General features: G+C 36.0%; 4 protein-coding genes across 5 annotated transcripts; 2 read left to right on the forward strand and 2 right to left on the reverse strand.

The window, feature by feature from the left end:
- The first annotated feature begins 5,395 nt into the window (after nt 1-5,395).
- On the forward strand, nt 5,396-7,693 carry LOC103958635 (two-component response regulator ORR24). Of its 2 annotated transcripts, none has more exons than XM_009370927.3 (5): nt 5,396-5,995; nt 6,073-6,149; nt 6,320-6,356; nt 6,472-6,583; nt 6,716-7,693. In XM_009370927.3, the coding sequence occupies exons 1-5, from the start codon at nt 5,698-5,700 to the stop codon at nt 7,311-7,313; spliced, it is 1,122 nt and encodes a 373-aa protein (XP_009369202.2). In that variant the 5' UTR covers nt 5,396-5,697; the 3' UTR covers nt 7,314-7,693. The 2 variants fall into 2 exon arrangements, with proteins under 2 accessions (XP_009369202.2, XP_048421646.1); XM_048565689.1 differs by having other exon boundaries at nt 6,490-6,583.
- A 734-nt stretch (nt 7,694-8,427) lies between these two features.
- On the reverse strand, nt 8,428-10,887 carry LOC103958636 (GDSL esterase/lipase At2g40250-like). Its single transcript, XM_009370928.3, has 3 exons — nt 10,009-10,887; nt 9,213-9,477; nt 8,428-8,623 (listed from the first exon to the last, which is right to left on the reverse strand). Exons 1-3 carry the CDS (start codon nt 10,633-10,635, stop codon nt 8,430-8,432), a joined length of 1,086 nt encoding a protein of 361 aa, XP_009369203.2. The 5' UTR covers nt 10,636-10,887; the 3' UTR covers nt 8,428-8,429.
- A 2,992-nt stretch (nt 10,888-13,879) lies between these two features.
- LOC103958637 (UTP--glucose-1-phosphate uridylyltransferase 3, chloroplastic) lies at nt 13,880-20,218 on the forward strand. The gene is made up of 17 exons (XM_009370929.3): nt 13,880-14,684; nt 14,975-15,155; nt 15,240-15,389; nt 15,505-15,666; nt 15,782-15,954; nt 16,064-16,130; nt 16,366-16,532; nt 16,823-16,981; nt 17,215-17,306; nt 17,402-17,496; nt 17,627-17,704; nt 18,032-18,127; nt 18,576-18,650; nt 18,724-18,815; nt 18,910-19,072; nt 19,358-19,418; nt 19,775-20,218. Exons 1-17 carry the CDS (start codon nt 13,984-13,986, stop codon nt 19,885-19,887), a joined length of 2,625 nt encoding a protein of 874 aa, XP_009369204.2. The 5' UTR covers nt 13,880-13,983; the 3' UTR covers nt 19,888-20,218.
- Nucleotides 20,219-20,484: 266 nt separating this feature from the next.
- On the reverse strand, nt 20,485-22,547 carry LOC103958638 (U-box domain-containing protein 1-like). Its single transcript, XM_009370930.2, is given in 2 exon segments — nt 20,485-21,431; nt 21,434-22,547. Coding segments are annotated over 2 exon segments (2,061 nt in total).
- Nucleotides 22,548-24,931: the final 2,384 nt, after the last annotated feature.

Below are 24,931 nucleotides of genomic sequence, written 5' to 3' on the forward strand. Positions count from 1 at the left end.
GTCACTAGCGATATTATATAAATATACGTTGGGTTATGAAACTATTGGATCGTGAGCAGCTAATGACTCCATGTTGACTTCGCTAGTAACAATGGGTAACATATTGCCTTTGTGGGCCTCACAAATTGGCAGAAATGAAAGAGAGATTAAATATTATACCTTGAGATTAATTAAAATATCATTAGGTTTGAAGTTATTCCTTTTGATGCATGCATACGTTTCATTTACACTCAAAATGCTCATAATTAATTAATTGATTAAAGAATATGCGGTATACATAGCCCTCTGACCTTGGTGAGTATTGACACACACACACACATGTGTGTGTATATATATATATATATATATTTGGGGGATGGTATCACGGTAGTGTGGCAGATATAATTAGAAGTAATAATAATTAAGGTTTTTTTACGACCAATAGAAATACTAAATAAGGTACTTAAAATATAATTAGTTTAGTCCTCCTAACATGGACAATGTTAATGATAAACACTTGATAATTAACTAACTGTTACTTATATAAAAGACAAATAGAAATGCCAATTAACGAGATTGTCTTATAAAGTAAGGCTCTCTATGGACTCTCTTCCACTTTATGTTTTTAACACAATATTTTATAATGTTAACACGTGAATTGACGTTAAACTGTGAGGTGACAGAGAGTCCATGAAAAGTCCCACTTTTAGAGTCTAGTTAGCATTTCTCAAAGAAAATGGTCTTTAATAAAGGTGGATTCCCACCATTGTACATGGAACTCATCAATAAAAAAGTGTCAGCAATTGTTAATTTTTGTACCACGCTTTAGTTTAAACAAATTAGTTAGAACGACATACTCATTTATGTACCAAAGTTTGTCTCTCTTCATAATTTAATTAAACTTAATATAAATTATCTTATCGTTTATCAAAAATAAAAAAAATAAAAATTGTGAGAGTCTTTGTTGTATATTTTTTCTTCCAATTTTGTTTTTGAAATTTGAAAGCCATCGATTGAACGTAGAAATCATTGTCACCGCAGTAAATATAATGACAATGGTGATAGTTACTCTCATTTGTTGTTTATGACATACACACATATATGTGTGTGTGTATGTATATATTATATGCATTGCATGGCATGGCATTCGCTTATTTTATATATGCATTGCATGGCATGGCGGTCGCATATGGCAATATAAATAATACATGCACGATGATGAAGATGATGACTCATAGATGATTGCTTATTAATAAATTAGGTACACGGGAAAAAGACAGACATCCTCATCTTCAAGCAAATCGATCCGCATAAACAGGATCACGAGTTTTCATGCAAGAAAAATAAATCAACAATTGCAATAACAAAAAAAAAAAAAAAAAAAAAAAAAAAAAAAAAAAAGGAAGAAAACCGAGGTGCTGTTGGGAGTTGACTTATAATTCATCATATAGAGTTGGTGTTGTGCTGTCGAATCTTTCAGACAAACCTCTCCTCCTCTGTATTTTAATAGTTTTCACAGGCGAAACCAGAACCCTCAACCTCAATGGTAACTGGCAAAAGTCAGGTGCAGAAACAAATTAAAGATATATAATTTTGCTTTGGAAATCATCATAAATAATATTTTTAATATAAATCTTCTTGTTCAAAACTTTATATTTGTGTATGCATAGTTTGTGACGATGGTGTGATATTACTTCATCTGTCTTTCAATATGTATAAGGATAATACTTCCTTCGTTCTTAGTAAGAAGGAAATTCATCATTGTCCTTAACGTTATATATCATTTTATCTCATAAATGACATAATAAGAATTGTTCATTCTTTTTATTGTATATGTACATTGAGAATTAATGACTTTCACATATTTTGATGAAAATAGGAACTTGCATGTGATTATAAGTAAGTTGAGACACTCCTCACATTGCCAATTTGTTTTATGGTGAAACCCCAACTTCTTCATGGTATTAGAGTAGATTGTCTCACGTCTGAAACCAAATAGCCACACACGCCTGATACCATAAAGAAAATTGAACCAATTGGCAATATGACTTGTAGCTCAACTTACTTATAATCCTTTGCAAGGTCCATCTTTTCATTAATGTGTGATTCATTCTCAAGACACTCTCTCACGTGTGATGAATTTTCAAGCCTAACACGTGGAGCGCGTGTGGCCATTTGGCTTTACACGTGGGACAACCTGCTCTGATACCATGAAGAAAGTTAGGCTTCCACCATAAAACTAATTGACAATATAAGTAGTCTAACCTTTTATAAGCTTAGGCAAGATATCTCAGTATGTGGGATTTATTCTCAACAATGTAAAATCATTTTTATAAAAATTTATTCAATTTAGTAATCTATATGAATAAAAAAAATTGACGGTTTATTGTGAAAATGCTATATGATAATTGTCAAGTTATTTGACACATATGAATGACTAAATGTCTCTAAATAGATTGAGTTTTTCTAGAATCTTTAAAGGTTGAGAAAGAGATTAAACGAGATGCCGTTAGAAGAAAGTATCATATATCCAGGTAGTGATTAAGTACTATTTCTTACTTTTCCTCGTATTTCTTTTAAAGCAAACGACTGTGATGGTGGATGAACTTTTTGAAGGGGCATAACTAGCATTTCTTTGACGGCTGTGATTTTTCTCAGGATGCCTGTGATGAGCGAAGGACTTTAGTCTTTAGTGGTTACATATTTTTATGATGACGACGATGATATACATATCGTGCAGATTCTGCATTATATAAGCTTTGCATTAATGAGGGTTACAAGTTACACGAGGCTAGAATATTTGGTTTCAGCTCAAATATTTAAGGTCAATATTGCTCGCGCATGCCGGCCTTATATATAATGGTGTTTTTTTTTTTTTTTTTTTTTTTTTTTTTTTTTTTAACATAATATATAATACTTTCATCCTCTCTTTGCAAAATAACGTATCTTTTACCATATAATTGTATAATAAAATTATTTCTATAAAAAATTTCGTATCTAAGATCGTTTATACATTCAAATGTATAGAACAAATCAACGGTGTAAGTACTGAATATTATAGTCATGAAGAACCATCCATGCATTTATATAATTTATACGTTGAGGATATGTTGTTCATAAATTGTGGAATATGTACATGCTCTCCATAAGAAGATGCAAGTATTTTCCATAATTAATTAAGAATGATTTGTTTAATAAATTAAAAATCCTAATCTCTACTAATTAATAAAATACTCATTGTCAACCTAAATCTTATGAAATTACTAATTTAATCCTTTAATTAAAACAGAATATAAATAAGAAATATGTGGCAGAAATGTAATTTCATACAACCAAATTTTGCTTTTTTTTTCTTCAAGGCATCACCTACATGTAATCCTAACATATCTATAATTAAAAAATAAAAATAAAAATAAAAACTTCCCACTCCCACATTCTCTATCACTCTCTTCCTCTCTCCTTCTATTTCAAAAACAAAAATTAAAAATTTTCTCACACACTTTGTGTGTGCCTATATGCTAGTAATAGTAATTTTAGTTCGTTGGATGCCAGTAATGCATGAATTCCAAATTCTAGAGCATTCCCAAATGATTGTTTAATTACTTGAATTGATCTTTCAGTGAGGACAAATATATACCCATGATTCTTTGGCAAAATGACAGTGGCATTTTCCCAATATAATAAATTTGCTAATCTGGTGACTACTGAGCATATGAAAGGGCTAGCTAGCAGGATTTTATATTTTTTGTTTTGACGATACGCTATTCTACTAAGTTACGAGAAAAAAGATTCAAACTTGAACGTAAGAAAGCAGAAATAGTATCAAGCGCAAACTGGTTTATCCAACATTTCTGCAACAGGATTTGGATTAATGACCAAAAATAAGGTAGACGATCCCACGATTGCCAACTCATATGTATATGTGTGTATAACAGTATATATATGTGTGTCTGTGTTAAATGTTAATGCATGTAAATGAGGTAGGGGTATCCCTTCTTCCAAACACAAGTCACGAGCAGACGACCTGAACATCTTTTTTTATGAAGCTACGTACAACCACAGGATTCTTATTGTTTCACAGGTCGCGTGCAAATCACTGTTTCTTTTCAACTCAAAGTTGACTACTAGTTTCCCATGTGGTATATGTTTAGCCCTTAAGCGACATGACAACGTTACAAACAGGAAACAGTAACAGTAATCTGAATCTAAAATGTTACAATAGATCCCTTAATTTGCCAAAGAAATAAAAAAGATGCTAATCATATAATTTGCACCACAAATTAAACTAACGGGGGAAGATGAACTATTACTTATAGCAAAAATCTACATGTGTTATTATTTATTAACAACAAAAAATGTATATCGTATGATTAGTATAAAGCATTAAGCACACAGTAACTAGATTTGGAAATGACACAGTTATGTAATCTGTATATTATATACAGTATATAAAGGAAATCCCAGTCTCTTTCCTTTTTCTTTTCTTTTTTGTGTAGTTTCGTGCATATATTAAGTAAAACAATTTTTTTTGTATGTTTTATCATTATATATATTCTACTATACCAATAAGCATGCAATTATTTGTTTAAATAATTTGATGTATCCATGTATTATATATGTGTGTGTAGAGAAATGTTATTAACACCTGAAAAAATCATTATTCACCCTTTTTATGTACATTTTTTTCTTATATTTTTATATATTTAAAGTGCAGGATGAGTATCTTAGACCTACTCCAACCCTTGGAGTCCTCAAATTTTAGGTTCTAAATTTACTCCAACTTGCTTTAACCCTTGAGGCAAATATGAGTTAAAGCTCATAACTCATTTCTGGGCCAAATTTAGCCCTGGATTCTCCCTAGGATTAGTGGGGCTGACCCACCATATATGTATGTTTTTTTTAGTTTTATATTTATAAATCCATTGAATCCAACGATTAAGATCTAATTTGATAAAATCCAACGGTAAAACAATATCTAACGGTCCAAATTTAAATCCAACTGCTAAAGTAATTAAAAAAAATTCTTTTATGTGTTTCATAATTTTTTATAGTGTTTCATGAGTTTCATGGTGTCAGTTAGTGATTTTTAATATTTGTCGAAATCTAAATATTTTTGGGTTAAATTGTTCATAAAATTAAATTAGGATAGTCTACATAATTTTTTCTTTTAAAAAAGTTAATTTAAGGAAAAAAAATAGTAGTCTACATTCATTCTTTTATAATCTATGGCTAAAATTTTAACCACAAGGGTTGGAGTAAAAAAACTGTTTTTGGGTTAAAACCTAATTTTCTGGACTAAAAATTTTAAATTTTTACCCAAGAATTGTAGATGGTCTTAGAATGTCAACAGCAACTCTCATGTATATTATATATACATACCGAAAGCTTGGACAAAATTTGCATTATATATGCAAGGTCATATAATATTGTATGTTGTATATAGAGAGAAGAAGAGTGAGAAACAGACGTTTAAATACTTATTATCATATATGTGTCATAGCTAGCAAGGATATATATAAAATTCCAATTTCCAATTTCTCCATTCCTGCAAGTGCTAGCTCATCAACTGCCTATAGCTAGCTTGTATGCAAAGAATGGATCTCCCCAAACATCAAAGATCACTTAGTGGTTAAGAGAAGTATGATGATCTCAAGATCTTTCCTTAACTTGCCCATCAATACCATATTATTAGGAAGCAAAACATAAAAGAGATTAGGGATGAAGAGTGAAAGCACCAGTATTGAAGAAGTTTCTAAATCAAGCCCTTCTACCAGCAAGAAGGAATACGATCACGAAGACGATGAGGGTGAAGAGGATGAGGTGGATGAAGATGGCCTTCAGCTGAGGAATAACGGTGACAGCTCAAGCAATAGCACCATTGAAGAGAATCATGAAAAGAAGGGAGCTTCTGGATCTGTAAGGCAGTATGTTCGTTCCAAGACATCGCGGCTTCGATGGACACCTGATCTCCATCTTTGCTTTGTTCGTGCAGTTGAAAGATTAGGTGGACAGGAAAGTAAGTGTAGTACATATAAATCAAAGCTAGGTTTTTGTGATTAATTGAGTACTAATAATTGTGATTTAATGGTGCAGGAGCAACTCCTAAGTTGGTTCTTCAATTGATGAATGTCAAGGGTCTTAGCATAGCTCATGTCAAGAGCCATCTTCAAGTAATTGATTTGCTCTAGATCGATTTCATCATCTAAATATATATATATATATATATATTCTCTACTAATTGTACTGTCCATAAGATTCAATACTATGATTCAATATAAAATAAAGGTTCATATCTGATTAATGTTGTTCTATATTTTCTGGCTTTGATTTTAATCATCAGATGTATAGGAGCAAGAAGACGGAAGACCCCAATCAAGGTGAGCAAATTAACAAATTGCACACAGGCTCACCTACTCCTACAATAATTAGTACAAAAATTAGGGTTTACATATTTACAATCTAGAGAGATCTTGCTTTCTTCTTATATGACAGTTTTGACGGATCAAGCAGGATTTTTCATGGAAGGTGGAGATAACCAACTTTACAACCTTACTCAACTCTCCATGCTACAAAGCTTCAACCGATGGCCTTCTTCCGGATTAAGGTATGAAATACTTTTCTTAATTTTACTGTCTATTTTGATCCATTTATAACTAAAGTGTTTTTTATTTTTTCATTTTTCATTGAATCCTATTCGTAACCATTTCAATCCTTCTTTTTTTTTTTTGCGTATTAGATATGGTGCTAATGATCATTCCTCGTGGCGAGGCCACCACCACCAGATTTACAGTCCTTACAGTTCAAGTAGGACTAGTGCACTACTTGATCATAATACCAGAAATATTGGACTTTATGGTTCAGTTGCTGAAAGAATACTTGGAAGCAACAATAACAACATTATGACGATTTCAGCAAATCAGTTATATACAAATCTTCCATCTCCCACCCATGGACAAACCACTTGGAGAAGGAATCGGGACGAATTGTGTCAAACCATGATCCACAGGTCATGCCAAGATCATCATAGTTGGACCGCAGCGATTCGAGACCATCAAGGGCAAAACATGCTGAAAAGGAAGGGTTTGGACACAGACAACTGTGACTTAGATTTAAATCTGTCACTAAAAGTTCCACCAAAACATGATCATGGATTCGGAAAGGGTTTACAGTATGGTGGTGATAATCATCAAAAACTACTCATGGGTTGTAGTTTATCTCTCACTTTGTCTTCGTTGTCGTCCTCGAAGCTTGGCGTCAAGAAATTAGAGGGTACTGGTCACGGTGACGGCAAGCACGGGAAGAACATGGCAAGTACTCTGGACCTCACTTTATGAATGAGACAATGTTATTCTAAGTGAGATCTTGAGGTACTTTCCAAAACTAAATTTGACAAAATTCATGAAATTGAACTTAACCATTGTCATATTCTACCGTCACAAAAAGGTATAATGATCGCCACTATTTGTTCAGTTGTTCGGTCATTTGCTTTTGTTGTATGTATTGTCTTGTATCGATCCATGATATATAGATAGCAATATTATTAGCAAAGATTCAAACATTGTTGAATAACGAGGTTTAAAACAGACGAATGTGTTTTTTGGCATTACCAAATATGCACAGTTTCGTGGTCATATATGTACATTGTTTTGTGAGTTTTTAGGTTCCTATTTCTTCGTATTCTTTGTTTTATTAGTTTTAAGTCAATAAAAAAACAAAATCTTGGTGCTTGATTAAGAACAATATTTCTTGGAAATCGAAAATATTACCAACTTTTATATGTTATCTCTGAAACCATGTTTCTGCAAATAATATTAACGTTTTCCTTATGAAATCTCGTTTTAGGTCACATGAATTATCTTTCGTAAATTTAGCCAAAGCACAAAAAGGAAATACAATTTGTCTCCTATTTTGTAGACTATAGTTTAGCCCCTTGATGTCAAATGGATTGAGATTCTCAACATGTATGAGTACGCATTAAACTACATAAATTCTTATAGGGTACTCCTATTCACACACACCTCTTAATTTTCGACATTCAAATCGAATAAATTATAAAAAGTAGAAATACATATGTGAATCACATGACATTCAGATTGAATAAATTGTAAAAGATAAAAATAAATGTATGAATAATACTATTATTCTTATATATCTACTTCTTCTTTTTTTAATACAACAATACGAATTTTTTATACAAGGTCGAGGATTGAGCAAGATTATTTTTTAAACACAATCCATTGCGATTACACGCTTCAAAAGTAACCAAGGATTATTTTCCCAAAAAATAAAAGCTAACCAATGTTATATATTTTAAAACATGAAGGAAAAAGGATTCTTGGATCTAACTGATTAATTAAGAATATCTCTATGCATATATCCTGCCGTATTTACTTTGTCCAAATTAATAATTAAAAGAAAAAATTAGGAGACTGATCAATCCATCTACTTAATCAAGCAGTAAGGTGCGGTAAGACCGTCCTCGCAGATATGTCAGCAAGAACTTTGTACGCTGCTTGGGAAGGATGCATGGAATCCCAGAACAAAAATTTAGAAGGGTCTGGACACGTCAGCGAAAGCTGCCCGCACAGTGGGCCCAACTCCACCATCCCTGTACCACAGCATCCTTCATGCGTTTGCACAAACCCTACACATCAAGATTTAAAACAAAATAAACAATTTAATTAAAAAATTAAGCACAGAAAATCCCTAGAAAACATCTATATACATATGATTGCATGTATGATGCATGAGACATGTCCAGATGCTTAAGATATCTTGCTTGGAAGTGTTTTTTTTTTTTTTTTTTTTTTGAACAAACGATATTATCTACATTACGAATGTGGGTTTAGCTTCATAATAAACTGTCAATAATGTGATTTGAATTCTCTTTTGGCGATAATCAAAGATAAGATCTCTCACTTACAAGTGAAAAGGAATACCACTAGACCATAGTACTAAGTGATTATTTGGAAGTGCTTTTAAAATGATTGAAAACACTTTTAAAGAAAATTTTGGTTCCAAAAACACTTAAAGTGCTCTTGAAAGAAGTAAAGCTAAGTGTTTTTACTAAATATTAGTTCTAAAAATATTTTGACCAAAAAACGTTTTCAATTATTTCAAAAATACTTACAAACAAGCCTATACACTATAAAAAATATCAACCATACATTAGTTGCTGTAAATGGGTATTGGGTATGATAAGGGGCATGACAATATCCGAAATTTATACCTACCATATTTAGATGGGTTGTTGAACATGTCCAAGATGGGATTGTAGGAGTCGAAATAGGCGAGCCTGGATCCGGGAAGGGAGGCTTGCAAGCTGGGAATGAGGCCTTGGAGCTTGGTGTTGTAAGCCTGACAGTCCGTGTTTTGTTGTTCTACGCACACACGCCGAAGCCCGTTAAAGACGCTGCCAATTGTCAGCTGCATTGGCAGACATCCAATTGGTGGAAGACCTGCCACCTGGAATCTCCTCGCTCCCCTTTGGTACAGGTTCTGCCATATCACAAATAACATTATAAGCGTTGCATGTCCACCCAATGTTACAAATTCATCTAACTTATACGTCGTAACATCTATATGTGTACAAGATGATCTCTTGATCGAAGGCTCTTAGTAATGACAATCAATTGATATAAATTGATCTTAATTACCATCAATTAAGTCTAATTAAATTTTGATTTTTGTGAGGGAAAGAACGAGCATGAACACTTTGGTGTTGACGTGATGGAGTCATCAAAGCCTTCAGAATCAACTCATTCAGAAAGTGTTGCATGAAGAAAGTTCCAATAGGCTAAATAAACTCTAGAGTTTATAAAGATTCGTAAACTGGAATACATAACAACCTAAAACGTAAAACAACAAATCATGCAGGCACACAAAACATTTGAATCATAGACTCAATTAACCAACATAATCATGCATGGCAAAAATTACAGCAAAAAACCCTAGAATTTGATCGTAACACCACTAGATGATGTTACTAATTCATCATGTAATTTGATCGAGAGCCATTTAATTATATACCTGAATGAAAGACCCGAGTCCGCGGAGAAGAAAATCCTGGTATCCTGAAGGTGAAAACTCGATTTTCCTCGCAGTAACAGGTAGATCGAAGAGGTTAAACACCATGTCATTAGTACCAACACTAATCACAAACACAGCGTTGTTTACAATCTCACTACAATTCTTCTCCCCAACAGTTCTCCTCATCCTCCCCAACGCTTCATCAAATTCCTCCAACTGCCTCCCCAAACTCGTGGCTTTTGACACGGCCAAAGTCAGATCATCCAGCCCGCTACCGCCTGACGCGAAACTGACACCCGTTAGCAATTCACGGTCGGTCAGTCTCGGATCACGGTAAGCAGGTAACAAGTCCTTGAGGCCAAGTATGGAGACCATGAAGTCCGTTGATAGTTTTCCATTGGTAAACCTTCCGGACGGGACGTGGTTTGGCAAGTCCCGGCCGTATGGAGGGTGGTCACTTCTGAAAAGGGTGAATGGGAGGCGATTGTTGTTGCCGGAATCCACCGTTGAATCACCAAAGGCAAAAACCGCGGATACAGGCGGAGATGCGGTGGTTGGGACTGGGAGAGATAGAAAGGAGGCCAAAGAGAATAAGAGTACAAAGAGGACGGTGGTTTTTTGCTCCATGATTAAAGTGTTTAATTTCTTGGAGAAAAGAAGACGCAATTTATTAAGAAAATTATGTGTTAATTTATATAGAGTTTGAGATGATTGAGTTTAAATTTGATTAGATTATTGTTAACCTTAATTAGTTAGTAGTGTGAAAGTAGCTGGCAAATCCTATACATAATAATACATGCAATAATTATAATTTTTACCAAAAAGGAAAACTGCATGCACTATAATTCCGTACAAAATCAAATCCTAATTATCGACCGTCGGATTGGTCTATAGTGTAAAGAATGAAAAAAAAATTCAACGTTAAAACTAGAAATAAGAAATAAATTTTGAGAGGAAAAAATATGTTAAAATGGGAAAAAAAAAAATTTGTTTTATCTAAATCAGTTTTTGACATCTAATTTTAACTGGAATTAGTACTCTTTCTGGACGGAAGAATTTTCCAAATAAAAGTCCTTGAGAGAGACATGGAGGGGAAGAAGAGGCCAGGTTTTGGGCCAGGCTGAAGCTTACATAGCGGGCCGGGCTAATCATGGTCCTTATATGGACCATTACAAATCGTCTAAAATCCTTATAAAGTCATAAATAGGTTTCCATGGACGTCAAGTATTTTATTTCTTTTATATATGTATTTTTTTTCTTATGCTTCAAGGCGTTGTTTTTTATGCCCTCGGATCTGTTGTGTATATAAAGTGTGTTGAGTACCTTTCTTTTTTCTTCTCTATCAAATCAGCCATGCCATCCAAGGTTCATATGAAAAACTAGTTAACTTAAAATATTTGTGTTAGTTGTGCAAAGGGAAGCCACAAATCCCAATTGGAAGCGAAAGTTACAATTATGTAAAGGCGTGTTTTCTTAAGATGTGACCCAAAAAAATTATAATTTATTATAATGTAGAGTTTGTTTCTATACATACTGGCCTTAAGTTGGTGTTGAGATTTTGTGTAACTTAAAAAGGTTATTTCTTTGGAGAGTATTACTTTAGACAAGTTTGTCTCAATTTGTACATTGAACCTGCCATTTCGTCTCATTTTGTAAAGTTTTAGGAAGAAAATCAATTAAAAAAGGTTATTAATTGATTTTCTTCCTATAAATATCATTTAGTCTCATTTTATCCTCTAAAATTAGTTTGCCTCAATTTGTCCCTTGAACCTGTCATTTCATCTCGTTTAGTCTCAGTTCACTTTGTTTTTATTCATTATGTGAAATAGACGTTAATGGTAGTTTGGACATTTCATTTTTGACACAACTTCTTGCCTCCGACTTGCCTTAACTTGCAATAAAATGGTTACTCTTCTCCAAGTTTACCACAAATGCCATCGCCGCCAGAAGACTAGTCGTCGATTGAAATCAATGACTGAATTTGCGAGCCTAAATTCCTTTCTTCTCTTTCACTTAACTCTAATTCTTTTTCGTAAATCAAATATCCATCACTCCTTAATACATGTGTACTTATTCCTTTATTTGTAATCAAATACTTGAAAAATCAAGAATCATAATTGTTGATATTAAATATTTGACCAACTTAATTTGGACCTTAAAACCACACAATCGCATAAGAAGTTCACTAGTGTTAAAAGCATATTCAAAGGATATGTCAAATATAGTAAGTCAAAATTTTATTTGATGGTTGATGTGACAAATTAAATACAAGTGCTAAATCCTCTTCTTTTCCAATGGATGTGTTAAATATTTATTTTATTATTTTATTGGATCTAGAGTTACATTAACTATTAAAAAATAATCAAAATTAATTTTAGTTTGTATTCTATTGGTTGTTAAGGGGACCCATGCATTAAAAAATTAAATTAAATATATTTGACTCCTTCTTTGTTTGCTGTCAAAAAAGGCAGCTACAAAGCAAGGAGTCAAATGACTCACATGACATGTCATATATGACATATCCATTGTAGAACACTTGAATATCTTTTAATCCTATTTGCCATATTTGATATCTCTTTTGGAGATGGTCTAATGTAGCTTAACATAACAGGATTACTCACAATATTTACATGTATTTAATACAATCACAATCTACCAATCATATATAAATTTACAATTTGCATGTATTTAATACAATCTAACAATCATATACAAGTTTTATCAAGTGATTTCAGAAATGCTTAGACTAACAAAAATTCAGAGACTCTCTCTCTAAGCTCCCCTCATAAACCCTAGCCTCCACCGTTGGCCTCTAGCTAAGGCTAGGGGCTGGTGGGCAACCTGTCCCTCATCTCCTTCTTCTCCTAGCCTTCTTTATTTCTCTCCTGGCCATCCCGTTTCAGCCTTCCACCTTCCTCCCATATCCCATGTTCTCTCCACCCCCCCTAACCTTCACATCCATACCTTGCCCTCCTGTGTCTCTTTATTTTTGGGTCTGAATCAGTGTTTGTGTTTGGTTTTTGGGTTGTTGGCATTAGGTGCCACCTCTGCCTTTCCCTCTCGGTGCTGGGAGATCCGCTTTGATTTTGCTTTCTAGGGTTCCTAGGTCTCCTTAGGTTTTCTAGGAAAGCGCCTGTCTGAAGATTGTATACGGCGTTTGGCGTAGAGTTACCTCCAATTTGTTGGAGACATTTTCAGCTGGTGGTTCAGGCTGGTTTTGCAGCATGTGGAAAGAACTATGGAAGCCATGGTTGCATGCTTTGCCGCACGGTTGACGCTCACAGCACAACAATGGTTACATGCTACATGTTTGGTGGGTGGAAGATTTCCCTCATTTGCTTAGGGATATCTTGTAATTTGTTTATGTATTGACATTTGGGGATAGGTATTTTCGTCGTGCAGAATACTCTTTTTCCTTATATCGGGTGCTACAACAAAGTTTTATCGAGGTCCAATATAAATTTATGTGAATATATGTAAAACAATCATTATCAAAGCGTTGAGATTACAAGAGAGTCACTATACATATAGTTGTATTTTTGTACGTTTATCCCATTTTCATTTTGTTCTTTCTCGCGTTTCATGAATTTGTTTTACTTGAGGTAACCGCTAAAAAGCCAAAAAATAAATAAATAAATAAACGTGGAAAGAAAAAGACACAAATGCGCAGGAAAATTGACGGAAAGTATTAAGAAAAATATGACGGACCAGTCGGCAGTCAGACGGCAGCAGATGAGGTGCATTTAAATTAGGCCACGTCATCATCATCCTCCACCATCGTTGGACGGTTTTGGAATCAGAAGCCAAAATTACCTCCCCTTTCGCGCTCTCACTCCCAACCTCCGTATATTCTTTCAGCATCTCTTCCTTATCCTTCCATCCACATACACACTCTCTCTCTCTCTCTCTCCCTCCCCCCTCTTCTTCTTCTTCATATTCTGTCAGTCGCTCTGGTTCTGTGTGTGTGTGTGAAAAATGGCGCGCACAACCCCAATTCTCAACCAAAACAACACACGCTTGCTCTTCACGTCCAAAACTCCCCACTCTCACTTCCACTCTCTCGCCTCTCTCCGCCTCACCAAACCCCCACACTCCCACTCTTTCTCCTCTTCTTCTTCTTCTTCTTCATCTTCTGTATCATCGAGTTCGCCGTCGTGTCATATCACGCGCGTCACCACCGTTCCGGTAGAGTACACGCCGTCAGCTCCCGACTTCGACTTCCACCAGGAGCTCTCGCGCCTCAAATCGCTCCGTTCCAGGCTCGCTGATTGCGATTCCCTCTGCGCCAAGCTCAGAGTGATCGACGGCGATTCCAGAGTGAAGCGATTTTTCAATTCCGGCAGCAACGGCGGTTTCTCCGCGGCTTTAGGTTCGCTCAATTTGAGCTCTGAAGAGCTGTTCTTGTTCAAGTGCTTGGTTGCTGCTGGGCAAGAGCATGTGCTCGGTTGGGGGCTCCAGTTCGACGACGGCGAGGTGGAGACGGCGATGAGCTCGGTGAAGACCGCGCTTTACGCGCTTGTCGCAATGATTGAGAAATTGGATGTGAACGACGAGGGTTCCGGGATGAAGATTGGAGGTTTGGCTTTGAATGATGAAGATTTTAAGGACTTGAAGAAGCTCCTGAAGAATTTGGGAGAAATTGAACAGTTTTATAACTGCATTGGAGGAATTATTGGGTCAGTTAACTATTCCCTTCTGAATTTTATTGTCAATTTTTAAACTTTAATTATAGTAATTTCATTGTTTATACCAATTTCTATATTAGTTTTGAAATGATTCATATTAAAAATTCAAGTGCTTACTGGAGAAGCAGTTGAGAATGCTTATTTAGGAAGTGCTTCTATGATCCAGAAGCAATTTTAAGTTTTTATGCCAAACGTAGATAGAAGTGCTTTTGGTGGCAGAAAGTACTTTTGGCCCTTGTAAATTGAGAATTGAAATTAATCTAATTACATATTTGGTGCAGATACCAGATAACAGTATTGGAGATTCTAGCCCAATCGAGAGTCGAAATGCAGACTGCAAATTGGGCCAAGCGCATACAAGAGCAAATGGAATGCCAGTTTTTGGAAATTCATGCTCCCAGTGGACTTGATCTTTCTCAAAATGCAGAATATGCATCTCAAGCTGCATTATGGGGAATTCAGGTTAGTGCTGGGGTATCTTGTTCATTAGACGTGGAAGGATGTAATGCCGGTTTTTCTTGAACTAAAAGATCTTATTCATTTTAGGGTTTGCCAGACCTAGGTGAAATTTACCCTTTGGGAGGTTCTGCTGACAGGCTTGGTTTGGTTGATCCCGAGACAGGTGAATGTCTCCCTGCCGCAATGCTTCCTTATTGTGGACGGACTTTATTGGAAGGTCTTATAAGAGATCTTCAGGTATAAGTTCTCTGTTTGTCAAGCTTAGTACTTGACAAGGACAAGCTGACATTAAGACTATTTTGTAGATGGTGAAGTTATATGCATCTTACATTTTGTATGTTTCTATTTCAAGGCTAGAGAGTTCTTGTACTTCAAGATGTACGGGAAACAATGCATCACCCCTGTTGCAATTATGACAAGCTCTGCAAAGAACAACCATGAACACATAACTTCTCTTTGTGAAAAGCTTGAATGGTTTAGAAGAGGTCGATCAAGTTTCCAACTTTTTGAACAGGTTTAATATGCGAAACTACGAGATTATTTTCTATTATTAGTTGTCCACAGTGTAATAGTCTATCTGGTTTGAGCAATGAATGTCATTGCTGAGTTAATTACTTGTGCATTTTCAGCCCCTTGTTCCAGCCATTGGTGCAGAAAATGGGCAATGGATAATCACAAAACCTTTTGCACCCGTATGCAAGCCTGGTGGTCATGGTGTAATATGGAAACTTGCTTATGATAAAGGCATTTTCAAATGGTTTTATGATCATGGACGGAAGGGTGCAACTGTACGTCAAGTTAGGTGAGCCGTTAAATTTATTAACATACGTCCATTATTCTCCTTCATTTGGAGAATTTTGTTAATTTGGATGCCAAACTCTGTATTGACGTAAATAATGGTGACCTTCCAGCAATGTTGTGGCCGCTACAGATTTGACTCTCTTGGCACTGGCAGGGATTGGTTTACATCACGGCAAGGTATGCTTGTTAAAAAGTTATTTGAGAGCCCCCTCTTTTCTGGAACCTGCTAAATAATTAACCCTTAGTTGCCAAAGAGCAGGAAGTTTGTTTAGATCAAACACTCTACTCCTTATCTATTTTCATTGCTATGGAGTTCGCTTGAGTTTACACAACAGTACCTATGTTACTAGAGAGTCCTTACAGACTTGGAAGTTCTTCTGGTTTACTGTTTTGACTTCTTGCCTTGCAACAGAAACTGGGGTTTGCATCCTGTAAGAGGAACTTGGGGGCTACAGAAGGAATTAATGTCCTAACTGAGAAAAAAAATCTTGATGGAAGGTGGGCATATGGTTTGTCGTGCATTGAGTACACAGAGTTCGACAAGTTTGGCATAGCAGATAGACCTCATTCTCGAAATAGGTATACATTTTTCTGTGAATCCAAATCTCTAATCTGGTTTATATGATATTATATGATTTGTTACCTTGATGCTTGTTGTCATGTGATCAACATGCTTACTCTCATATTAGCTTATACAATATATATTTTTTTCTCTGTTAAAGATTTCCATTGTTGTTATTCAGTGATATCGTCATTCTACTTTTCCTTTCTTGTTGAATATGCTTTTTAAGTGTGAAGAAGTTGAAAATTCAATATGATTTCTTATTAATGAATTCCATTTTATACTAATTAACCATTCTATGTTCAAGGTTGCAGGCAGAGTTTCCCGCCAATACGAACATCTTGTATGTAGATTTACCTTCAGCAGAGTTGGTCGGGTCAAGTAACAGTGGAAACAGCTTACCAGGCATGGTGCTGAATGTTAAAAAGCCTATAACATTTGTAGACCAATTTGGAAAACAACACAGGTACTTTCTTAAAACTTAAGTGCTCTTTTTGCAAGTGACTATTTTGTTGTCGTCAGTAATACTTGACAGCAGATGTGCAAAGATAACCTCAAATTACCTTCTTTCACCAACGAACTAGTAATTACTCTGCATGGTATGCAAATCATTACAATGTGCACTATAAGAAGAGTCAGAACATGTAGCGCACACGAATAATTATTAGCCAGTCTCTAATCACTTTTCATTTATCATAGTGTCTCTGGTGGAAGGCTTGAATGCACGATGCAAAATATTGCTGACAGCTTTCTTAATACTTGTCCATCTCGATGTTATAAGGGTATTGAAGGTATTATTTCAGTCTATATGGTGGATTATTGTGGCACACCAATCCGCGTTATGTTTATGCTTGTCAATAACTTTAGTGGCAATAACTGTTGGCAGATAAGCTTGATACCTTCATTGTTTATAATGAACGAAGAAGGGTCACATCATCTGCTAAGAGGAAAAGAAGACATGCGGAGAAATCTTTACACCAAGTATGTATGTGTTCTCTGTCTCCAGTTTGGGAGTAGAGCTTGGACTGAATTAAGTTTACACTTTCTTTGCACAGAACAGATGTAATTTTTCTCCCGAAGTTTAATATGTTTAAGTTGATTTCACGTGTAGACTCCTGATGGTTCACTGTTGGATATCCTACGGAATGCCCATGATCTTCTTTCACAATGTGATATTGAACTTCCTGAGGTACATCCTCTTAATTCTGTTGTAATAATGTTAATAACTTACTTCCATATGGTGTGAGCTATCATTAGATACTAATGGGTTGTTTGGTCATCAATTTGAAAACAATTGTACAAGTTTAAGAAAAAATGATGAATGTAGCTAAGTTACTTAGTACTCAATTAGTTTCAAAAACAAAAAAAAAAAAAGGATCCAAGAAGGATACCAAACAGCCCATAAGTATTTGCTCAATGCAAATTCATTTCTTGTAGCAACCCATAAAGTTTTTTGTTTTTTATGATTTTTCTTTTTGATGCTCAGTTATGGTATTTTGCTTCTGATATGCTGCAGATTGGAAGTAATGAAAAATATCAAAGTTCGGGACCACCATTTCTTATTCTTCTGCACCCTGCTCTTGGCCCGCTTTGGGAGGTCACCAGACAAAAAGTAAGTCAATGTGAGCTAATGCGCGATTTCAAGTTTATCTCATTTTCTCCTTTTACTCTTGGAATGTGCATTTAGTTTGTATTGTATTTCTGAATTCTTTTATCACGAGTTACCATATTGAGATTCTATCTGCATTGTTTTATGCCTCCATTTTCGCATGCTATAATAATCAAGTGGTCATTTAGAAATTCACGTAGCAACCAAGACTATGTTGCTGGGTTTGTTTTATAAGAAGTGATTTTCACTCACCCTTTTTGGCCTCTTGCACACCCCTTTTTAATCCTTGCCGTTGGTTTCGTTTAATTTATTCAATCTGATGGCCACAAATAAAGAGGGGCATTTGAGAAGCTAAAAGGGATGTGGGCAAGTCACTTCCCTATTTTATTTCCTTTCCTCATTCAAAATATTGAGCTCAATAGTTAAGCAGAAAATTGTCTCTGTCTACCAGTTCTATGGAGGCTCAGTATCCGAGGGCTCTGAGTTACAAGTAGAAGTTGCAGAGTTTCTGTGGAGGAATGTTCAGGTTCATACTGTTCACATACAACACATTAAGGAATATTATTGTTTCCTTAGCTAATCTGTTTTCTACTGTCCAGCTTGATGGAAGCCTGATTGTAGAGGCTGATAACGTTATGGGCTCAACTAGGATTGATCAAAATGGTGAACCCATTTTACAATATGGGCACAGGTAGTATGCTGTGTTAATCCTTACTACATTTTAAGACTGTTCAGAAATGGTGAGCCCATTTTAAAATTGGACTCATACTACATTCATCCCACAGGTGTGGAAGATGTAAATTGCAAAATGTAAAAGTACTAAATGATGGAATTGACTGGAACTTTGAAGACAATGTGTACTGGAAGCATGATGTTCAACGCCTCGAGGCTTGCAAGGTTGTACTGCATGGAAATGCTGAATTTGAGGCAACTGATGTTATCTTACAGGTTAGATTGACAACCAATTAGTGGAGATATGCACGGAGGATAGACAAAGTTTTTCAGAAATCATTGAATTTCATAGATTTTTTATTTATCGTTCCATTAGGGATATGACCTCCAGTCATAAGCTTCTCTTCATTCCATTAGGGATATTTCCTCCGATGACTTTGGAAAACGGAAGTTACATCTAATTGTTAGGAGGTCACCTTTGCCGCGTATATTCAGAAATCATGAATTTATTTTACAAGTAAAATCTATGAAGCTTATTTTGCTGCTTACAACCGGATGCAGGGAAATCATACATTTGAAGTTCCAAATGGCTACAAAATGAAGATCACAGCGGGAGATTCAGGTATGTAAACTGTAAAGTTAACTTGGCTGTTGACTTCAGATATCTAACTCCGACTAGAATTGACTTTTCGTAAAAGCACTCTTACAGATAATCAGCATAATGTATTACTTATTATACCTGGCAATGCGAGTATGTGAATAGTACTCTGGTCTCCTGCTATGTCACTAAAGACTGATGGGAAATTGTTTGATGAAACATGGAAATTTATATCTGAGACGGTAGAGTTGAGCCTAACATTGAGAGTTAGAACTGAATCCCTTCCTCTCTTGCACGCTCACATACCTGAATGTATTGTCACATCCTTAAATCAGTGCTAGGCAATCATCAATTGATGCACCATTTCATTGATTTTGCAGGTTTAGCCACCCGATTAGATCCCATTGAACAGAACATGATGGATAGTGGAACCTGGTTCTGGGAGTACAGGATAAGGGGCACACACATTCAGTTGGAATTGGTAGAGTTGTAAAACGCTATACGAAATACTCATCCTCGTCATAGGTGAATCGTGGTTCACCAAAGGATTTGGAACTCACCCTCATAACAGCATCAAAGCCGGCATGCTCTGGTCTGACTGGTTTAACATAGTTAAACCTATTTCGTCTTTGGAATTGCTTCTTCTCCTTCCCCTTTTTTAAGCAATAGTATGTTAAATTAAGAGCGTCATACCCTTAGGGTCACTCCAGCTGCTCATTGTATCTACTTATTTCTTTTATCATCGGCGAGGGGCAACAGGTTGTTGCCTTCTCGAGAAACTGATGTAAAATTGATGAAGCAATAAAATGTATTCAATTACTTCATTTTCGATCTAGCTCTTTAGTAGATCTGGCAAGAAATATAGTTGCTGTGCATGTATCTTGGGTTTGAACCTTTTCGCTCTCTTCGGAAAGGTATGAATCATATGGACTCAAAAAAAAAAGAAGGGAAAATATACAGTTCTGGAAACAAACAACACTTCTAGCTTTGGGATCAATTTGCAGTAACAAATGAACAGTACTGTGATTTCTGTGCTTAATTTTCACAAATATACACCTGAATTGTATCTATCCAAACACTCTCAACACTGTCATCCAATCTGATTGTGAGATTGAAAGCAGCACCTATTCAGTAATCTAAGCAGTGCATCGGCTTTTCTTCGAGCTTTCAAGGATCCGTCTGCAGCCAAGCTCTGAAGAGAAGGAATACTCCGCGGGGTCATTAACAGATGTCTTGCAACCTCCTCTCCTCCGTCTTTGCACAGCCCCAGCAGAAGAGTGATTGAGTTTTCCTTCCCCTTTGGAGAACCAAATCTTAAGAGATCGATAAGAATAGGCACTAAAATCCTGCTTTTCCCAATCTCTTCCATCCCTTCAGAGCAACCCAAAAGCTGAGCAAGCACTACCAAGGCATCATCCGTAATGCCTGCCTTGTCATCCATCAACAGCTCGATGAGGAGAGGAACCGCCCCGGCAAAGACAATGCTCACCTTGTTGGCATTGTAGACTGCAAGATTGAAGAGTGCTATGGCAGCATCTTTTTTACCAGCCGGAGTGCCTTCTTTCAAAAGCCCCACCAAGGCCGGAATCGCTCTAGGGTGCTTTCCAATCGTTACCTTGCAGTCATCTATCATGGACAAGCTGAAAATTGCTGCTGCTGCATTCTCTCTTGCTTCCATTGTGTTCCCTGATTCCAAGACGTTTACTATGTTGTCAATTGCTCCTGCCGCCATGATCAGAATCTTGTTGTTGTTGTAGATGGAGAGGTTGAGCAGTGCAGTAACCGCATTTTCCTGAATTCTCGGTTCATGGGATTTCAGCAACGTCACCAAAAACGGAATAGCTCCCGCCTCAGCTATGATCCTTCTATTATCCATGCCGGTTTTAGCAAGTAATCTGAGCTCATACGCCGCTTGCCTTTGGATATCCGGTGAGCCAGTTGCTAGTTTTCCCACCAGAAACTCAGCTGTCAATTTCACAGCATCAGCAGCAGCTTTTGCAACTGAAATGTGATCGACAGCGTCCGCATACATCTCCCTTTACTGTTGCTCCTCTCCAAATCGGAGGAAGAAGACTGGGAAGATTTAGTTGTGGGAACATTGTTCTCCTCGCACCATTGTTGCATTAGACTCTTGAGTGCATAGTTTGGAATAAGCGCCATGTGAATCAGCTTCTGCCCGCTTTTGGGGCACGTCTGGTGCCCTGAATTGATCCATTGTGCAATCGAATTTCGGTCATAAGTGTGCCCGGATGCTACAATAACAGGGTCTCTTATCAAATCCAATGAAATCGGGCATTGAAATTCATGCGGAACGTTGGGAATCAACGATTTAGATGATGAAGAATGATCATAATATCTACCCGAGGGGACACAGTGCAGTTTCATATCCTCTTTACTCAGTTTTTTGAATTCATCATCAGTAAAAATGATGGTCTTGCAATACGAAACAAGGGAAATGAGATTGTTTATGTTTGACACCACAATCAGCCCTCCGCTGCCTGCTTGCTTGCGAGCTTCTGCCTCGAGCTTCGAGGTTTCTTCTTCGTAATCCACGGTGTTTCTCAGCCCAATGCTGCTCAGAATATCTCTCACTTTGACCAAATCTATGAACGCTTTGTTCTTCTCACTATTGCTTCCCATCAAAACCAAAAGCTCTTCTCTTCTCTGCAGCTCTTTGAGATCGATAAAAAGCTCCACTCTTTTCGCTTGCCGGTGAAGAAGCTCGACCTGCTCTCTGATATCTGCCGTCACCTTAAGCAAACTCAGTGGCAGAATATCAAGAGCCCTCCCCAATTCCTTCACCAGCACGTAAAACTGATTCGAAACCAACTCAGTCTGCATAAGCCCCCACAGAGAGCTCCCGTCTTTACTATCTTGGATCAGAAACTTGACTCTTCGAATCACCGAGAAAAGCTCCGTGAGGCAAAGGATCGAAGAGGGAGGAAGCGGGCCGTTTGGTTCTTGTATCTCTTCGAACAGAGAAGCCAGGAGCCTGATCCTCCTTATCATGGTGGAGATGTTCCGGCCCTGCAGAACCGGAAGCTTTTCCATGGAGCAAACTTCGTTGCATATGTGAACCAATGATTGTAACAACGACCCAGTCGGCAAAAATCCCGTGGAAACCATTAGAGGAGGAACAAGGGCTACATCCATTTGTTATGTCACTAATGGCAATTGTTGGTACAAACGGGAGAAACTGCTCGGTTCCGCCGTTGCAATTTAGAGTTTAGGGTTTAGGATTCAGGTTCAGGTCAAAGAGCAAACAAAACACTTTCGAGGACCTTTTCGTTGAAATCTGGAACAAGAAGAACGTTTCATAATTTTTTTAGTGTTATAAACTAAAATGATGGGGAAAGAAAGAAAAGAACAACGTAATTGCATGAACTCTTGGAAATTTCTGTTTGGAAACTTGACATTAGAAGACAAAAGAAAAGATGATGGCAAGTGAAGGACTGAGGGAGGGATACGTGGGTTGCTGCCACTTGGAGGCACGTCAGGCCTTCTAGGGTTTTATAATTCCCCCGCCAAATTTTGCATTAAAAAAAGTTTGGGGACGTCGATGTTAATTGAAGCCATGTCAAACTTGCAGGTTTCTCATGTCCTGTATACGGAATGTCTTACTAGCAAGCATTGAGCGTTCGGCGCGGAAATACCTTAAATATAGGAAATTAATTGATCTTATAACTACTAGCTAGTAGTCTAATGCTACTTAAAAATCATAGCGTTGACACATTGTAATACAAATGATATTACTTACAACCATAAAATTTGATTCTATTATAAATGAGCTTGCAAACATATCATGTCATTGTGCATAACTGTATATAACTACATTGGTTATACGAATATTTTGTAGTCATTTTTTTTATAGATGGATTTATCCGTGGCATCATTTTTTTTCACAACTTTTGGCAAACATTATTCTGCGGTTTGCTTCGTATGTATTTCAAAAATATGAATAGTCTATCTTTTAGATCTTCCTTCAAAGATCATATCTACCAAAAATCATCCAAATGCGAAACCATATGATTGTTAAGGGTTTATGATTTTTTTGGTAGAACCTTATTCGTCAATTTTCTTCATTACAAATAAATGTCTTAATAGTTTTAAACTTATCTAATTTTTTACAAGAATGATCTAGAATGATGTTCTAAAAGATAGAACGTGAATGAAAAATCGTATAAAAAAGTAAGTGCCATGCATCCATCTCTTTAACTGCAATGTTTAAAAGTGTGAATAACCATTAGTATTAATATTGTTGATATTTCGATCTTTTTAATTGTGAATGCACCATGCATGAATACTTCGACCACAATACAATATTGGAGAGACACCGTTTATAATATACTATTTATATTGAAATCTCTTGCTCAATATAACTAACTGAAGACATACAAATATATTTACACGTATTACAACTCCTTACGTATGGACATTACGTGTATACTATTAATTAATTACATATTTACGTAAAATAAACGAAAAGATTTTGGCCACAATTGAAAAGGACAAAAAGATGCGACTTATGGTTTTGGAGGACAATGTAAGAAAGAACGAAAGAAAGAAAGAGGAGAATGAACAAAAGAGTGAAATTAAGATGATTGAAAATATAATATTTCCACTTTTCTTTTGTCTTACTTCTGCAGTTTGTTTGCTTTGTTCATCATTTTTGGACGCACTTAATTGCCTCTAAGTTTCAAGCAATGGTCAATACTTACTCTCAAACAAAAAACCTCTATTGTTCAATGTTCACTCGTTTACGTCTAAACAAGTCCACCATCAAGATTTAAATTTAGGAAAATGCTAGAGAAACTAGTTTTTTAGATTATATTTTGTAAATCACATGATGTAAAAAAATGGTATCGTCTTTTTAAATTTATTGTACAATGAACAAAGTTTACTATCTTTTGAATATGGATTTTTTTTTAGGAAAAAAGAAAGAAATTAATTAAGGGAGAAGCCTCTGGAACACTCGAGTCCTCTAGAGTCATACAACAGGATATTCCTAGCTTGATAGGGAATACAACCATCTCAAATATACAAATTGTTCTATTCCACTAAATTAAAAGAGGAAGCCAACCATTTTATGTCTTCTACAATAGTTCTAATTCTCCAAACATCTCACACCTCTCTTTTAATTGGAGATACTTAGTCATTCTGATTTCATATTATTCATTACATAATGTTATTAATTATGATGAAGAAGATGGTGACAACTTTTTTGCCCATATATTATATTACTAAAGAAAATACATGATGATAAGGACAATAATATATTAACTTCCAAAAATAAAAGGGCTTGAATGCGCCATTCGTGCAAGAAAAGTGAAGTGAAGAAAACCAATATCCATGTGGAAGATGAATCAATGGTTATATTGAGTGACACTTGTCAAGAGATAACATAGGTTGTTATAAGGTAGTTAGTCTTTAGCTTAGTGATAAAGCTTTGTAAAAACTATATAACAGACTTTGTAAATCTGTTACTTCATTGTCAAGAAATACAACAAACTTTTCTTCTCTCTAAGCTTGATTTTCTC

Source organism: the organism of the source record quoted next, unplaced genomic scaffold (genome assembly GCF_019419815.1).
Source record: "Pyrus x bretschneideri cultivar Hongxiangsu unplaced genomic scaffold, Pyrus_bretschneideri_v1 Contig4, whole genome shotgun sequence".
In the NCBI taxonomy this organism is placed as follows: Eukaryota; Viridiplantae; Streptophyta; class Magnoliopsida; order Rosales; family Rosaceae; genus Pyrus; species Pyrus x bretschneideri.

Bases quoted from the DNA above. Each gene is read 5' to 3' on its own strand.
- LOC103958635 (XM_009370927.3), top strand. From the start codon at position 5,698: ATGAAGAGTGAAAGCACCAGTATTGAAGAAGTTTCTAAATCAAGCCCT. The intron at 5,996-6,072 runs GTAAGTGTAGTA...TTAATGGTGCAG, and splicing joins AAGATTAGGTGGACAGGAAA to GAGCAACTCCTAAGTTGGTT. The intron at 6,357-6,471 runs GTGAGCAAATTA...CTTATATGACAG, and splicing joins GACGGAAGACCCCAATCAAG to TTTTGACGGATCAAGCAGGA.
- LOC103958637 (XM_009370929.3), top strand. From the start codon at position 13,984: ATGGCGCGCACAACCCCAATTCTCAACCAAAACAACACACGCTTGCTC. The intron at 18,128-18,575 runs GTAAGTCAATGT...TCTGTCTACCAG, and splicing joins GGGAGGTCACCAGACAAAAA to TTCTATGGAGGCTCAGTATC. The intron at 18,651-18,723 runs GTTCATACTGTT...TCTACTGTCCAG, and splicing joins TTCTGTGGAGGAATGTTCAG to CTTGATGGAAGCCTGATTGT.
- LOC103958636 (XM_009370928.3), bottom strand. From the start codon at position 10,635: ATGGAGCAAAAAACCACCGTCCTCTTTGTACTCTTATTCTCTTTGGCC. The intron at 9,478-10,008 runs GTATATAATTAA...GTGATATGGCAG, and splicing joins GACTCGGGTCTTTCATTCAG to AACCTGTACCAAAGGGGAGC. The intron at 8,624-9,212 runs GTAGGTATAAAT...CTTGATGTGTAG, and splicing joins CAACAACCCATCTAAATATG to GGTTTGTGCAAACGCATGAA.